The sequence below is a fragment of the Cygnus atratus genome, chromosome 13 (assembly GCF_013377495.2).
Source record: "Cygnus atratus isolate AKBS03 ecotype Queensland, Australia chromosome 13, CAtr_DNAZoo_HiC_assembly, whole genome shotgun sequence".
NCBI lineage: Eukaryota > Metazoa > Chordata > Aves > Anseriformes > Anatidae > Cygnus > Cygnus atratus.
In genome coordinates, this window is record NC_066374.1 from 7754558 (window position 1) to 7772252 (window position 17695).

General features: G+C 51.8%; 1 protein-coding gene across 2 annotated transcripts; it reads right to left on the bottom strand.

Moving 5' to 3' along the window:
• Positions 1-11397: 11397 nt before the first annotated feature.
• On the bottom strand, positions 11398-17695 carry HMGB3 (high mobility group box 3). Of its 2 annotated transcripts, none has more exons than XM_035541214.2 (5): positions 17581-17695; positions 14769-14925; positions 14126-14265; positions 13464-13638; positions 11398-12891 (listed from the first exon to the last, which is right to left on the bottom strand). In XM_035541214.2, exons 2-5 carry the CDS (start codon positions 14916-14918, stop codon positions 12748-12750), a joined length of 609 nt encoding a protein of 202 aa, XP_035397107.1. In that variant the 5' UTR covers positions 14919-14925; positions 17581-17695; the 3' UTR covers positions 11398-12747. The 2 variants fall into 2 exon arrangements, with proteins under 2 accessions (XP_035397107.1, XP_035397106.1); XM_035541213.2 differs by lacking the exon at positions 17581-17695 and adding an exon at positions 16691-17346.

The following is a 17695-nucleotide window of genomic DNA, read 5'->3' on the forward strand; positions in this document are numbered from 1 at the left end:
GCGCAGCTCCCGTTACTGCGGGACTTTTGGGGGGGGATTTTTTTTTAATTTTTTTTTTTGGAGGGGGGGGGGGGGTCCCGTCGCCCCCACCCCCGGGCGGTGCCGGGGCCCGGGGCGGGGCGGGGAGGGGCTGGAGGGGGGGGACGGGGCAGGCGGCAGCGCTGTCGGATGGCGACACCGCGCGGTGGCGGGGGGCAGCGGCGGGGAGCCCGCCCGGTGCGGGGCTGGGGGAGGGGGCAGCCCCCCGGTGTGCCCTCAGGAACATGGGTTTCCTTTTGGTTAGCCCCCAGGTCAGGCAGGTGGACCTGTTGGCCTTTGAAGTCCCTTCCAACTATTCTATTATATTCTGTCCTGTTCCGTTCCGTCCCATCCCCATCCCACCCCAGCAGCAGCGAGGCTCAGCCAGAGCCCAGCAGCACCCAGGGGTGCCCCAGCCAGGCTGTGCTGCACCCTGAGCCAGCCCCGCTCCTGCACTCCGGCCTTGGCTGAGCCAGGCTGCCTTAAGCTGCCTTTAACAGAGACTCGAGAGCACTCCATTTTGAAACAAAATGTTTTGTTTTATTTTATGTTATTTATTTTATTTTTATCATAACAATCAAAATAGTGCATTTTCAAATTGTCAAATACAGTATTTCAGCTTGAAGCTTGGCCCTGTGGGTGAACTTGCACTGAATTCTGTACAGTTTAGCAAATATTTTCTTTCCATCTAAACCAAATAGTTTTCTTCGCAGACTTCTTCCCAGTTTGCTTTCAGAACCTTCCTGCAGTTTGGGAACAGCTCAAGTGGCTGCATCCTTCATCAACTTTTGCCTTCATTCTGTTCTGGTCTGGTGCCGTTTTCACCACTTTTAAGTCACTTTCAGACATATTTTAGATGTGGAGAGCCAGGATGTGGCTTCAGAGGACCTGGAGTTCATATGCAGGTTGAAACTAATGAAGGTGGTGTCCGAAGTGCAGGGAAAAGTCGGTGTCCTTTCTGAGCACTTTGCAGGGATGTGCACAATGCCATCACTTCTCCTCTGGCTGGGGAGGCTTTCAGGAGCCCTGGCAAACCCATACCCAGGAGGATTACCTTCTTTTGGCACTGCCCTCCAGCCCCACAGCAAGGAGATTGCTGAGCTGGGGCGTCTGGTGGGGTTTTGCCTATTGATATCAACTGGTTATCAGCTGATTGCTGAATAACTGGAAGAAAATTAAGGCTGAACCCCACTGCTTCCCCCCAGCTACAGGGCAGGGTGGCTTCTCATGTGGGTGCTGCCCCAGGCAAGGGCACCCACATGAGCACCAAATCTGCCCAACAAAGATTTTGGCCTCACTTACACCTAAAAATATCTGCTGGCATAGCAGTGTGAAGTGCAGGGAGTCCCATTTCCAAAATAAATTTTTAAAAAAGGCCTTTCTTTTGGTGCAAAACTGACACCTGCACGAAGCAGTCTTTTTCTGCAGCTGCCCTAGACGAGCAGGTCTGGGTAGCTCTGCCAGGCACGTGCGTGCATCTGCATGGTTACGGTGACTAATCTCTCGTACGACACTTGGAAGAAATTATGATAGATGTAGTGAGCAACTGTTTGCATCGGCGGGGTGATTTAGATGAATCGTTCTCAGGCTGCTTCCTCCCACCTTCCTGCTAAATGAACTCTTCGCTGCTTCAATTAAGAAAAGTCTAGCACTCGAGGAAGCAACGGCAAGGAAAGAAACGATGGTGGAGGTATCAATGAGACCTTTTCTAATTACACAGTGCCAGAAACTCTGACGTAAATCACACTGAAGAAAAATACCTGCAGAGTGCTGGAAGAATTCAGGCTCGTTTGGTTGTGCTAGGACCGCTCATACAATCACAGGAGAAGCAGACTGAATTAAGGTCAGCAATCAGAGCTTCTTGGCTCCTGTGGCACAGAGGTGAGGTTACAGGCACAAACACCAGGACCAAACAGAGTGCAATTGGTGCAAAATACTCCCAAACCTTTTATTTACTTTTTATTTTTAGGTGCAGAGCATCGCCCATCGGTACGGCACGGCGCCTGCCAAGGTGCACAGCTCAGGAAGAGTTAATCCAGGTATACCCTAACAACTGAAAACCTGCATAATTGAAAAGTAGCTGAGGCATTAATCTTCCTTCTCAGTACCTTGAGTCCTCTTTAAAAAGATTATTTTGTCTTCAGAGACAGCTTTAATGCTGCTTAATGAATTGCTTATAAATGAAGGATTTTTTTTCCCCCTACATGGGGACAGGCTGACTGCTACACTGATTTTTGTCAGTGCAAAAGAGACAATTAACTTTTGTCAACTATACAAAGATAATGGTTGTTCTCCACAAATACCACTATGCTGTTTGGCATATTTAGGGCCGATTTATCTTGTCCTTTTGGCTGAGCCTGCTTAGTGGCAGCGACATATCCATTTCCCTTGGCTGGCTCAAGGGAGCTCTTTGTGCTTACCAAAATAATTACTGGCCCTTGTGCACCCCCAGGAAGGGGTCGAATCCAGCAACACCAGGCTGGGAAATCCAGAACGGCCTCTGCAGGAGAGACGGACGCACAGACAAGTCTATTTATGCCACAGAAACTCAGGACAAACCACCAGCCTCGTGTCCAGCCGCCTCCTGCTTCATCCCCATGGCCCCAGCCCCGTGCAGTGTGCACACTTCGCTGCCCCAGAATGGGCTTTTTGTTTGGCACCTGAAAAGCCTGCTCATTCAGCACAGCTACCCAAAACTGCAGTAAATGGCAAGGGAAAGAAGGAAAACTTTGTATTCCTTCGGGACTCTGAGTACACAGTGACAGGGGCAATGCTGCTGTGGGACGGAGCATCAGAGCCCCCCTCTGCTGAAAAGGCTTTTGTTAGCAGGACGGTTTGTATGGCAGGGGCTGAACTGTGCATGTGATTCCTATGGCCTCAGCCAAAGCCATTTCACCCCATTTTGTCAGGCCGGGACGGTTCAGATACAGTTGACGTATTTTGTGGCCAACAAGAATTTTGAGGGTTTTATTTTCTGAGAAAAGCTTTCCTCCTACATTGCCCAACAGCACACAAGTTACTCAAGGTGTTCAGTGTCCCACAGCAGGACAATAAATCAAGGAGAGGAAGGGAGAGGGCACAGTGTCCCTGTTTGTCCTCCTGCCCCTGTCCTCTTGCAGGCAGGGATGCTGCGGGGTGGCTCCTGCTGGTCCCCGTGGCTCTGAGCCCCTCTCTCCCCTACTCTGCCCTTTCTTCCTCCCAGCCACAAGCCCGCAGTCCTGCCCCATTCAGGGGACGGCTGGAGGGCAGCTTTTGGACACACCAGGGTCTCCCCCAGATCCCCACCAGCTGCATTCAGAAAAAGGAGCTGAGATTATACCCTGGCTGTGCTTCAACCCCAGCAAAAGGGCTGGTTTAGAGCTCTGGGCACTAACACCCTCACCACCAGCCAGGGTGCAAGAAATGTCTTAATGACACACCAACAGCACCTCCCTGCCTGCAGCGAGGGGCTCAGTCACCCCCTTGGCGAAGGCTCGTTTTCTTCGTCCTCATTACGGGAAATAGCCTGCTCGGATCCAGCAGCCATCCAAGATGTTTCCTCCTACGAAGCGTGGTGCTTTTGGCTGCCAATTACGGGCAGGGAGCTCTGCAGCCCTCTGCAAATTGCTGGGTGAAAGCTTCGATAGGAGCACACGGGCACTGATCCCGTTCCTGGCGGCTGGCTTGCTTGAAAACAGCGGATGGAAACGCAGAGGCCAGGAGGACAGAAAGCCTGGACGTGGTGGGGATCAGCGGGGGAAGAGCACCAAGAGCTGTAACACACAAGGCATCAACCCAACAGCAGAAAAAGGTGCCAGAGATATTTAGGGTTTGTATACATACATTACACACACGCACACACATATATAAGACTGACAAGTCATATCTATACGTGCAATATGAGCAAGATGTTGCTATGGCAATCTTAATTCTGCATTCCTTATATTAAGAAGAAGGCTGGAAGTTGTTTGGCACCGCGACTGCCTTTTTGTTACGGTACGTGCGGCGTTCAGCCCAGCAGGACTCTGATCTCTGCCTCCCGGAGCTATGGAAATAGAAATCACTGCTAACAATAACATGGCCACGCGGTGGCCTTGGATGCAGAGTCCTTAAAAAAAAAGAAAGAAAAAAAAAAAAAAAAGGAAGATGCAGATGGAAAAAGAGGCTGCATGTGCAGCAAAACCAGGCTCCTGTGCTGTGGTGGGAGCCCTGCTGAAAGCTGGCATCCCCGGCCCCAGGCTGTGGTCTTGGGGATTGGCTTGGTTTTGCTTCCCCCAAAGGAAAGACCTGGGATGAATTTACTCAGCCTCTCCAGCAGAAACTTTAAAGACATTATTAAAGCGTGAAAATACGCAAAGATCTCCAGAACAACCAAGTGGGGCTTGAAGGTAGGTCCTGGAGCTGTCATATCAGAGAAGCTTGCAGAAAAATGCATTCACAGCCACAGATTTTGGGGCTTTTCCCATCGGATGCTGCAGATCTGTTACAAACCACGTGGAGGAGGTGGCCGCACTGCCATACCTGAAGCCGTGGGATGGAGATGCTGCACTCCCAGGTGCATGGGGATGGTCAGCACCCAGATGGGGAGCGAAACCCAAAAATGGGGAAATACTTACCTCACGTGCAGAACTAGATGCCATGCTTTGTGAGTCTCATAAAGCCTTTTGTGCTGAAAATCCTGTTCCGGATGAGGATGGGGATGTTTCTGTGGTCCTGATCTGCCCAAAACTTCTTTGCGGAGCCGGAGACACGGACACGCTCCCCTGCATGGGCAGCAAAAGCCCTCGCCGTGCCGGGGCCCCAGGGGACGAGCTGCCCCGCTCCCCTGCCTTCGGTGAGGGTCTTGGTGCTGCCGGAGCCCCCCCCGCTGGTGATTTATTTGGGAAGAAGCACAGAGCCACCGGCAGCACCGGGGGGCCAGCAGCACCAGGGATGCGCAGGGATGCTGTGCAGTGCGTTTGTGTTGCCTGAAGATGGCAAGCCAACACTGCTGTTTATAATACATGCAAATAACCCTGCCGGAGGAAGAAGGGGCTCCCTACGAATAAGAGGGCTATATTTTCTTCGCAGCCCATGGAACCGCCAGGGCAGACTTGAAATTGCGGTGTTTATCAAACGGGTCCGAGCTTTTTCCTTTCCTCCTCTTTGTTAAGCAGAAGCTGAGGCGCTGCTCCCGGTACGGCACCAGTCCTCGAGCCCAAATGCAAAGTCTGAGGGAGAAATTGCAATGCATCCACTGGCACCAGGGAGCCATAGCGCTAGCGTGTGCAGGCAATAATTTATCCTAAGCCTTCTAGTGGCATTTTATGTCTTTTTGCTGTAGTGCTATTACAGCTTTGATTACTCCATTTTTATGTTTGTCAGCACAGCATATGGGCGAGATAATTTGTATTCAAAGTATTAAACTGGTAATGTAAATTATTAAAGACCCAATTCATAAAGGCAGTATGCACCACATGCAGATCCCTTCCCCAGACCTCTCCCCTCCTCCCCTGGATTCACAGACCTGGTTAACTGGGTTTGCAAACCAGGGTGGGCATGGGGTGGGACCCCCAGCATGGGTGTGGGATGGGGACAGGGACACTGACACTGCCTGCATGTCCCACTCCTCCCCATGCTCCTGTCGCCCACCGGCGCATCTCATTTCAACATCTCTGAAGATGTGACAGGGATGCCGAAACATTCCCCTGCTTTTACCCTTTTTCCTCCAGAGCACCCCCAAACCCCACCAGTCTTGCCAGGCCATTCAGCTCTCCAGCTGTAACCCCCACAACAATGGGTGACTGGTTTCAGTAGCTGTTTACCCTACCATACACAGCACTGCCGTGTTGAGCAGATGCCGTCTTCTGTTTTTCTCATTACCAAGATTTACTGCCTTATAAGCTTATTATTGACTGAGGCTTTAGGCTCTCCTCGGGGCTGAGGACAAGGGGAATGCAAGCTCCTGGCCACAGGAGCATCCCCGGCATGGTGCTGGAGCTCCAGGTGCTTTTTGGGGAAAGGCTTCCCCCAGCCTCAACCTCTCCACCCCACAACCACTGCTGGCATGGAGTGGCACACCAGCTCTCCATGACACCAGCACTGAGCTAAGGAGCTGCTTTACTTGTATGTGTGTGTACCAGGTACAAAGTGCACGCAGGGATGGAAATGGGAGTACAACAAAGCCCTGGAGGTGAGGGAGGTGGATGGAGGAGCAGAGCACATGCTGAGCCACAAGTAGAGAGATGACTTCTGGGAGGGGGAAAAAAAAGAAGTCAGGAAGCCACTATCTAGCTACTTGTCTCCACAACATATCAACATATTCAGAATTCCTTTTCCAATATTTAAAAAAAAAAAAATTATACTCACGTTTCATCACCAATTAAAAGAGAGAAAACCCCAACCTGTCCCACACCTGCTGGGGCTCTGTGCCCCAGGCTCCCACCTGGGTGAATAAAATTATTTATTTATTTTTCTAATTATTTTTATTATTTTTGAAGGCATCCACGGAGATGTGGATGCCTCTCGGTGCCTGCAGCCCGAGCCCAGCAGGCTTCCAGATGTCCGCGCGGCTCTCCCACCCCAGACTCCTAATCCCCTACTTTGTCTGAGCCCTGGCTGATTCCTGATGCGTTCAGCTCGCCCAGCCCACGAGCATCCGAATATTTCTCCCTCCCATCCTCACGTTTCACCTTGAAGGAGAAGCGCTTCGCTTTTGTTATCAAGCCAATTAGTTCGGCACAGAAGCGGTGAATAGGACCAAGCAAGGCTCAATGGCCTGTAAAATCCCCAATATTTCAAGACCGGCCAAGGCCAAATATGACTTTTTTTTTTTTTTAAAAGGGAAAGAAAAGGGTGAGTAACCAGAGTACAACGATGAAAAGAAAACAGCAACCACACCGGTTAACGAAAGGAAAGTTGACAACCAGGGCAGCCATAATTCCCCCTACAACATTGGAAGACCAAAGTTTGCGAGGAACAAAAGGAAATGATTAACAGGGGAAATATGCATGGTACAGAAAAGACTTTTTAGTCCAAAAAGGGATGTCCATATTTAGCAGCACTTGGTTCCTGTCGTCAGGGCCCTTCGCCTTCCTGGACGCGTTTCTCCCCTGTGAAAGGCAGAAGTCACAAAGGGAGCTCGTGCTCAGCCGTGTCACACGCACACCGAGCGCCGCGTGTGTGCCTCGAGGATGAGGGGAAAGAGGCAAAGTGTCTGGAGCAAGTACATAAATAAGGAAAAACCCTCTTATTCAGGAGACGGTTCCTGCTGAATGCATTCAAACCCCTGGAAGTGCCCGTGCCCATGCAAGACGTGAGCATGGACCCCAGCAGACCCACACAAGACCCCCCCCAGCTCCCTTCTACCCGGACCCAAACCCAAGACCCCACGTCCCTTGGCCACCCCCGTGGCACTGTCACAGTAACCTCCATCCCTGCCCAAGCTGACGAGCAATTGTTGCTTTTTTAAATTTTTATATATATATACATACATATATATATATATATATATATATATATTTTACCTTCCTGTAAGTTAGGAGTGTCAAGTGCGGTCTGGGCTGGGTTTGCAGGGTACTTCCTCATGCTCCCGCAGGTGAGTAATCGCGTTTTAACAGGAAAGGTGAAGGGTTGAGCCTCTAACAGAGCTTTCCCTCCAGGAAAAATGCTGGGGGAGACAGCGAGATCCCCACAGCCCATCTCCCCCAGCTCTGCAAAGCCTAGGGGGACCCCAAAACCAGCTGTGCACCAGCAGCGGTGACCCCCCAGAGTCAGCATCACCAACAGCAAGATCTTCAATCAAACAGCTCAATGCCATTTCCTCAGGTCCTACCTCAATTCCCGACAAGCCCTTGAAGAAAGGGCTCTCTTCAAAGCTTGCACTGGTTCTTCACCTTACAGCGTGCTCCCAGCAGCTTGCAAAAATTAAGTTACTGCCCAAAGCAATGAGATAAACCCGCTGCAGACCCAGCGCGTTTCCTTTCGCTCTCCCTACTGCAGGGCAGTGCCCATGGGCAGGATGGGGGCTCGCAGGCACAGGGAGCAGTACTGCAACCAGCTGACGAAGCCCAGCACAGGGAGGATGCCCAGCCCGAGCTCTGAAGCTAAGGAGAAGCAAACACCACCCCGATGTATTTCAGCAGGCGAGAATCGAGCAATCCCCCACACCTGCCACGTGTGTTCCATTTCCTACACCAACATAAAGCACACCCCAAGCTTCACAAAGCAGCAGTTAAAAACACTTACAGGTAATAGGCTCTAACAATGAAGCCAGGACACGTCCCATTAATGTTAAAAAAGAGCTTTTTTCCCACTCCAAGTACCCCCAGGAGGTTTCTAAGGGGAGGGACTGGGAAGAAACAGGCGTGCAGGGGGAGCCCTCGGCCGAGTGGTGCCAGGTCTGGGGGCAGAGCAGTGGCACTGCAGGGCTCAAGAGCCAGCAGCAAACACCTTCAGGACTCCCCCCAGCAGCTCTTGGCTCCTGAAGGTGATTTTCCTGCCTGTTGGATTCAGCCAGCGACATGAAATCGCCCCTTGCCAGGGAGCGGTTACAGGACGGGCGGCCTCTCACCTGCTCCTGCCCCATTTAGGGACCCAGGTGCCCTCAGGACAAGCCCTTGGCAGCCCCAGCTCTGAATGAGGCCGTTAGCACAGCCCGGGAGCCACCCGATACCCTCAGCTCGCTTTATTACATCCATACCAGCCCCATCAGGGGGATCGGACGCTTGCGGGTCACCAAGCACAGCCCGGGCAGTAAACCCTGCCAGGTTTTCCTCGCAGGGCACACAGACCCCACCAGATATGGGTCCCTTGTATGCCACAAGCTGAATCACGCTCAGAGAGCGGCTGCCTGGTGAGCGGGTCCCTCTGCTTCGCTCTACAGAGCGGCCACGATTTGCAATTCAGTTTATTGCATTAAAACCTGGTGCAGCCCTAGCAGAGAGAAACAAACATGTCACTGCTGACGGCCACTCCTCCTCGTCCAAGCATGCTTCCAAAATCCCTCAGATAGGGCTTGCTTGGGGTTTTCTAGGGCAAATGGGGTTTGCCCACTTAAACCCCAAACCAGGTTTCGTAGGGCAGCATTTATCAGGAATAAATAAAGCTACCTAAACAGCCCTTCAGAGGGAACAGATACAGAGGTGTTGTGACTCTGCCGACATCCCCAGTGCAGGCTCCCACCTTCCTGTGGACCTCTGCTAGAGCTGGAGCTGTTTACTGCTAATTGACTCAATGTGCGCTTGGACCAGGATTTTTAATTAATTTTATTACAGAAGAATTAATGCACTGCTTCCCCACAGATGCATTAGGGTACCAACGAACCTGTATCACTGGTCTGCATCCCCTGCTCTCACTAGCACACTGCTGGGCTTATTTTGGGAAGCAGAAGGCTCTGCCCACAGGTGCTCCCCCTCGAGGAAAACCTACAATTGCCTCTCTGCCACCCCATACTTTAGGCATCCAGAGAGTGGTCCCCAACCCTTCCTGAAGGGAGCTCCTTGTGCTCACAGCCTGCCTTACAGCCCACAAAGGAGGATGCAACACATCACATTTGGGGAACGAAAGCCACGTCGCAGTCAGCTCCAGCAAATTCACTCAAGAGCAAGGCTCTCTCCAACCTTTCCCTCCCCTCAATCTGTTTTATCGTTACCCTTCCCTGCTTCTAGCAGGGTTAATAAGAGACACATTTATTCTGGGTGGCTCTGCAGTGAAGTTGAGCAAGAAGTTTTAGCTGCACAGCAGCCCAAAGGAGAATGGTGCCTGCTTTGAAACGCAAGCATCTCAAGGCATGTGGAGGGTGTTCTGTCAAAAAAAAAAAAAACACGAGCTGTGTGAAATTAGGCAGCTCCCAATATCTGGAGATGACAACATCTCCAAACACAAAAACCAGAGGTGGTGGAGCAGGGGGAAAATCCTGCGCTATTTATGTACATTCACACTGTGGTGTTTGTCAATGGCAGAGCATTCGAGGGGAAGAAGCATCATCACTACATCTGCAATATCCAAATTCCAGTCCCCAGAGTCCTGCGCTAGCGTTGTATTGAACAGCATCCCCCAGGCATGCCATATTTCAGGAATGTGCCGAGCAGGAAGAGGTGCATGGGAAGGCCCAAGACCTTAATCAAGCCCTGAAACTCGATAGATTTCCAATATAACTAAGACAAAGAGGTGTCAGCTCTAGTTCTTATTTGCTAATACTATCAATAGGGGCTCAGCTCACTAGCAGTTAATTCAAAGCCAAGCTCGATTTGCACAGCAGTGATCTACACTAATTCCCATATGTGGCTAAGGGGAGATTTTGCCAACTAGACAATAGAAACAGCATTAGAGCTCCTGAAACGATGCCATTGCTTTTCTCTTCTGCTCCACCACTTCCCATCAAGTTTCCACGTACTGGCATCTCCAGTTGTCTTCTCCCTCACGACACAAGTCACATGGAAAGGGTAGGGAATACAAGGGTATCTATTTCTTTTCCAGATGCAGTTTTTATTCAGGCTTTTAAAACACAACTTCCCATAAACTGGGAGCCAATTTCACACTTGCTTTTAGTTGTTGTTCATTAAAGACACTAAGAATTGCCATAATTAAGCAATTATGGAAATATTTCTAAGTGATCCAACCAAAACTTAGCCTTAAAAAAAAAAGTGCCACATGTTGCTATATTCCATAAAAGTTTATTAGCTTGCCTCATCTGATACCAAGCGTTGCTTGTTTTTGCTTTCAGGTTGTAGCCCATCTCAACATTAGATCAGGCTCAGTTTTGCCAAGACACTATGGTTATTGAGAAGTCACAGAAAGCCAGACATGTACCCAATTAGGCAATGAAGCTGTTTTATCCACATTTGAATTATTTTTACTGCCTGTAAGCCTGGCCCTCATTAATCTGCAATTTGGCTCAAAGGCAGCCGTGGCAGCAGCCCATACCCGGAGTTTACACTAATGAGTTACCCTGTCCTCTTAAGTCAGCTGTGCGTGGCAGCGCACCTCTTTGACCTGCTGTTAATGCAAGTACCTCCTCACGCCCATCTCCTCCTGGCTGCCAAGCAAACACCGAGCCACAGAAGGAGCACGAAGGGGTGCTCGCCTTCCCTTCCCTGTGCTGCCACTGCTGGGGAAGAGCAGGATTAGAGCCGGCAGACAGAGACCGAGTGGTACCGCTCCCTCCCCAGGGCTGTGAAACACCCCCAGGTTGGGATTGTCAAGGACCTGCTGTCTTTCCAGTGCCAGAGGGTCACTAACGGGGAGAGAGACCTGCTGTCATCTCCCACCCCACGGCACCCAAGTCACGTTTGGGCTTGTGTCAGAGGAAGGACACAGCCCCAGCACCTGTGCCACGCTCCCATGCAGCGGGGAGATCGACTAGGCGCCTTGCTCCTGCCATGAATTAAGATGCTAGAAAAAACCACAAGTCTGAAACAGTTTAACACAGGACAAAAAAGGCACATTTTAATATGTACAGCAATGCATTTGGGCTATAAATTTACCCAACACAACTGAAAAAAAAAATCCAAACTATGCTTTTATACTTATTCCATGGTGTCAGCCTCATTCCTAGCCACCTACCTTTCTCTGCATCTCTGAATGCTGCTATATACACACACAAACAAACAATTACGTCATGAATGTTCATTTAGGCTCCCAAGTTCAAGTAATAAAGTTCAAACTTGCATAGCATCTTATGCCACTCAGCCATAAACAGTTACGATTGCATATTAGCTGGAGCAGCCATCTCTTTCAATTCAGCCAGTTTTGGCTGGCCACCATTTATTTATTTTTATTTTTTAATCCTTGAGTCAGAATGTTTCCTAAGTCACCAGCCCTGAGGGATGCCACAGACTTCAAAATGAACCTCTTTCTCGCTGTTGTTAAGATCCTTTTAAACCAGAAATTTAGAGTGTTGTCAAGAACAGTTTTAAAAATGTAATACTGTTTATTTTGCTTCAAAAACATTTCAGCATTCTAAACATACAAAAAAAACAGAACGTTGCAAATTTGTTTAAGTACAGAGTGTTTTTGAACTTCAGTTGCTGCACTGGCTCTTCACTTAGTTGACGATGAAGAGATGTCTACAGTTTCAGTTTAAAAACTACCGCACTTAACTAAAAAAATCCATACACTTCTCATGCCAGCTGAACCCCCTTCCACAACTAAGAATGGCAGCAGAATGCTATTTCACTATATACAGAAAGACAACTTTAAGCTAAATGGACGCCCACTGTAGTGTAAATAGATCTACCCTCACAGTGCATGCTTTGGGCCATGGCACCCCGTGGAACGTACAGCCTTTCCCAGTAATCACTGCTCCTCTAAGGCATCATAACTCTAAGCATGTACCACAAGAATCTGTCTAGTTTTTACAAACTATAGATATGTACAGTTTATAACCCAGGATTTTCTAGCCAATAACCATATAGTAACACCACCTTACAAATTAAAAAAATGCTTGAAACATTTTTAAATGCTTTGTTACACCAACAGCAAAGTGCACAGAGTTAGGAGAACACTAGAGCGCCTTTTCATTTTAAAAATGTTTGGAAATATGTACAACTTTGATACAGTTTCAGGGTGCTCACTACACCCATGGCCACTTCATGTAAACCAGTTACAATTTCTAGAGCACTTTTAGAAACTACAACGCGATCGGAATCCAATTTTTTTTTTTAATTAAGCCTAATAAGGGCAAGAGACACCATCTCAAATAAGAGGTGCTTCATTTATGGTGTTTCCCCTACTCTATGGTATTCACATGGAGACAAGTATTGTACAGTTTTATTCGTCATCATCATCTTCATCCTCCTCTTCTTCATCCTCCTCCTCCTCTTCGTCTTCTTCCTCTACCTTTTTCCGAGCAGCTTTGGTTGCTGCTCCCTTTGCGCCATCAAACTTTCCTTTAGACTTGTAGTCTGCAACATCCTGCAAAGTCAAGGGGATGTCTTAATTTGCTCTAAGTAGCAAACACATCAAGCATTTGTACAGCAGCGGGCGTTAATGTGAAGGGACTGGCTTTCTGCAGCTGCATCCCCAAGAGTGGAGACAGCCAGCATACAGGTATGCAGACACTCGAGCGTATTCAGCTGCCCCCAGACTACGGAGGACTTGAACCTTTCGTTCAGTTACTTTTCTGAGGAGGAGAAGTAAGAGAACCCAACTTCTCTTAGAAGTTTCCTGCTAACAGGACAGAGCTCCTGTAACAGCACAGCAAACTCTTTGCTGTAGCAGCACAAACAGCTGCTGTTGCACTTTGTTTGGGGAATTTCCATGCCAGTGAAATTCACCTGCGTGCCTCTAACCTACTCTACCCCAACATATGTCCAGCCACAACTCAAAGTTTGGCTACACAGCACACTGAGAACATGTCTACCTGCCAACAGGTCTACGTGGGAGAGTTGGTCATTGCACTGGGGCCACCTCAGCTTGGTCTATCACATAGAAGCACTCTAACACAAGAGCCCATATGGAAGAGATGAGGAAAAAGCTAGCCTTACCTTCTCGTACTTCTCCTTCAGCTTAGCTGCCTTATTGTTATAAGGCTGCTTTTCACCATCACTGAGGTTGTTCCACATTTCACCAAGTTTCTTTGCTACATCCCCGATGGATATGCCAGGGTTTGTGGACTTGATCTTGGGGCGGAACTCTGAACAGAACAGGAAGAAGCCAGACCTTGGAAAGAAGCACCAGAGGACAGTGAGCACCACAGCAGCATGCCCAAGCAGCATCCCCTTCGCCCACCCATCACCCACAAAATTCATATGTACGCTCACATACAGATAACAAGTAGTTGTTTCTTCAGTATGCATTTTGATTTTACTGAGGGCCAGACTCACAACTTTCACCCAATGTTGTTCTTATTCAGTGTTCTTTATCCCCGCCCCTCCCCATTTTCATCTTAAATAGGGCCATAGTTGAGACTTGAGTCATTTCTGTGTCTTTCACTGTGAGTTTATGGGTACCAAGAACTGACAATTCCTGCTAGCACGCTACATGCTCAAGAGTACAAGCTGCTTATGAGACAGCATCAGTACTACCAGTACTTCTATACCAACAGCATGCCCCATCTGCTTATTTTATGGTAAACATAAAGGCAGGTCACAAGTACTTCAAGAGAAACCAAAGTAACGTTTGTGCATTTCATGCCTCAGTTACTTACGGTGGTCGTTTTGGGGCATTGGGGTCCTTCTTCTTCTTGCCACCCTTAGCTGGTCCATAGTCCTTCATTTCTCTATCATATCGTACCTTATCAGCCTTTGCCATTTCATCAAATTTAGCCTTCTCCTTGCTTGACATGGTCTAAAAAACAAAAAAACAAGACACCAAGCCACGTGATTACCCAACTGTTCAATAGTTGGCAAACTTTAAGTAAACAAGCCAACACGTACCAACTCGACAGGGGCGTTTCTGAATTTGTTTGTTTTCTAACTGGACCACATGGGGACGAAGGTCCTGTACTGGGGACAGCAGCCACAGCTGGCACACTGAGCAAGAGGGAAACGGCTGGAATGGCACTTGTACAGCCACAGTCCCCCTTGAGGACATGGGTCTCGCGGGAGGTGACCGTTTAAGAGCACTGCTTGGGAAAAGGAAGAAAGCCCAGGCTGTACTGGAAGAGCTTAAGTGGATAAATGCCATGTGCTGAAGCCTCCACAATTCTTACAGGAGCCAGCAGCATCACATCAGTGGCCACAGTACTCGTACTGAAACATCACAGGAGTCCTCAGTGTTCAAACGTATGTATGCCATGCTAGCAGGCACCACAAGAAGTTGGCACTTCAAGAAGTCACAAATTAAGGTACCTTCCACCTCTCTGAGCACTTCTTGGAAAACTCTGCAAAGTTGACTGGAACCTCTGGGTTCTTTTTCTTGTGTTCCTCACGGCACGTCTGCACAAAGAAGGCATAGGCAGACATCTTGCCCTTGGGCTTCTTCGGGTCACCTTTAGCCATCTTGACTCTGTAAGGAAGACGGGAAAAAAGTAACAAGTGAACGTATATACGCATGTGAATGTGTGTGTGTGTAACATGCAAATGTTTGTATATACACACATACATACACACACAACAGCATATCACTTACACTCCTATCAGTTAGGAGTCTCCTTCCTGTCCCCCCAACGCTTCTTGCTGTCCCCCACATGGGGCTTAAATTATTTTCCCTTATGACTTGGATTGAAGGCTATGCCAAACGAAATTGGTCATCGGATTTATGTTTTACATAAATACATTTACATCATGTCCAAAGATGGGCTATTAAATACACATGCTCCTGCCCAGCAAGCATTATATATGAACTAATATAAAATATTTTAGTTGGCTACCACACTGGGGCTTGAGCAGTGCACATAGTGCTGGCCTGCGACTCATCCCTTTAGGAGGGGAGTTCCCACATTAGCAGCTGCTGCCCAGGTAGGAAGGGTTATTCCTCCTGTATAAGTGCAATAACCTCGACAGATAAGGAGTTGGGCGAAGAACGTCCAGTTTGAAACACAATGGGACCTGCGGGGCTCTGAGTGGAGAGCCACGCTTGGTCTTGCTCCACCAAGTGACACCAAGCTCCACGCCTGGCGCCGCAGTGGGCAGCGCGAAGGAAGACGTGACCGGCCACTCGCCGCGAGGAAGACGCCAACTTTCGGGCCGTGTCCTCTCCACCAACTTTTCCGCCCCCCGGAGAGGCAGGAAACCCAAGCGGAGCGCAGCAGCCCCCAAGCAGCGCCCTGGCACCGCGGCGCTCCCCACTCGCAGCGCTCCCCACTCGCAGCGCTCCCAGCCCGATGCGAGCGCTCCAGCGCCGACCCACGCCGTGCGCGGCCGGGAGCCGGGCGAGGGGGCTCGGGCGAGCAAAGTTTGGGGCGAGCGGGCCCGCGGTCGTCCCGGCCTCCCCTCCCGCCATCTTCTCGCCCCCCCCCCCCACCCTCCCCCCCCGGCCAAGGTCACCGCCGGCGGCCGGAGCGGGGCGCGGGCACCTGCGGGCGGAGGGGGCCGGGGGCCGGGGTGGGGGGGGCCCCGCTTAGCGGCGGGGCGGCCGTCCCCTAATAATTCATCTTCCATTTTGTGAAGCGCCTCCCGATGAAAGAAAGTGCCCCTGAAATGCGGCGGGCCGGCGGGCTGGGGGCGGCGGGGGGCCGGGCGGCGGCCGGGGGGCGGCCGTGGGGACCCCTCCGCCGTCGGGTCCCGGTGCCACCGGGGGAGCGGCTTCGGCGGCGGCCGCGCTCGGCGCCCAGGGCCGGCGCCGCTCGCTAAGATGGCTTCTCCCGGCGCCGCCGCCGCCGAACAAAGCCGCGCACCCCCCTCCTCCGCCGCGCTCGCCCCCCGCGCCCGCCGCCGCCCCCGGCCCCCGCCAAAACACCGCCCCCGCCGAGCGGGGACCCCCCCGCTGCCGCCCCCCCGGGGCTGCGGGGGCTGCGGGGCCGGGGCTGGGGCCGGGGAGCGGGTTGGAGGCGCTTCCCCCCCCCCCCCCCCCCCCCTCCCGGAGCCTGCCTAGCGCAATACTCTGTAACAAAGGCTCCCGTGCAGCCATTATAGCCGCGGCTACGCTCCTCCGCGCCGCCAGGAAAAAAAGTGCGAAAAGGCCCCCCGAGCCCCCCCCGGGGCCGGAGAAGGGCACGGCGAGGTGGGGAGAGAGGAACCGGGGCGAAAGCGAAAGGTTTGAGCCCCCGTCGGGGCGCCGGGGGGGAGATTTCCCCCGCCGCGACCCCCCTCCCCATCGCTGCGCTGCTTACACGTCTTTCTTCCCTTCGCCGGGCTCTCCAGCGCCAGCCATGTTAATGCCCACAGCACGGGCGGCGCGGCGCGGGGAAGAGGCGATGCAGGGCTCGGCCGGGGGCTCAGCCCCGCAAAAAGGCCCGGGCCGGGCAGGGGAAGGGCGGCGGGGGCGGAGGCGAAGCCACCGGGGGAGCCGGGAGGCGGCGGGGCCGAAAAAAAAAAACTGTTTCGCCGGGACACACGGGCGCAGCGCGCAGGGTTTATCCCTGTCAGATGCTAAAGCGACAGCCATATTAATGCAGAATAAACAGCAGGCACGGCATTGCGCACGGCCGGCAACTTTCCCCCCGCCACCAGCCCCGGCCATCCCCACCCGGGGGGAAAGGGGGGCAAATAAAACCCGAGGGCGCCGCGCGTTTTGCCGGGCGGCGGCGAAAAATCCCTGCCCATGCGGGGGAGAAGAGGAGTTAGTCCCGGTGTAGTTACCGCACCAGCCATGTTACTCCCGGCGGCACGGCGCGGGGAAACGGGGCTGCACCGGGGGCAGGCGGCGCCGGGGTGCGACCCCCCGGGGGGCAGGGGCGGAGGACGGGGGGCAAACGCTGCGCCCCGCGGCTCCCCCGTAACCCCGCCGGCTGCCCGCTGCATCAACCCGCGCGCTCCTCTCCCCGTGCGGCGCTGGGAGGGGTGGGTGGGAAAGAAACTTTTTTTGGGGGGAAAAAAAAAAAATATTATTATTATTTTTAAAGAAATCGGGATAAGGAAGGAAAGGAAGGGGAAAAAAAAAAAAACAGGGTGCCAGGGGAAAAGAAGGAGGCGAGGGAAGGCGGCGGGGCAGGGCGGGGCGGCGGCGGGGCAGGGCAGGGGGCAGCCGCCCCCCGAAAAGTTGCGGCGGGGCCGCACGTACCTGTATTGTTCGCGGCAGTGTGGCCGGGAGCTGGAGCGCAGGGCACGGCGCGGGGCTCGGCGCGGCGCGGCTCAGCCTCGCGTTGGCTGCCTACGAGAGCGGCCTGATTGGCTGC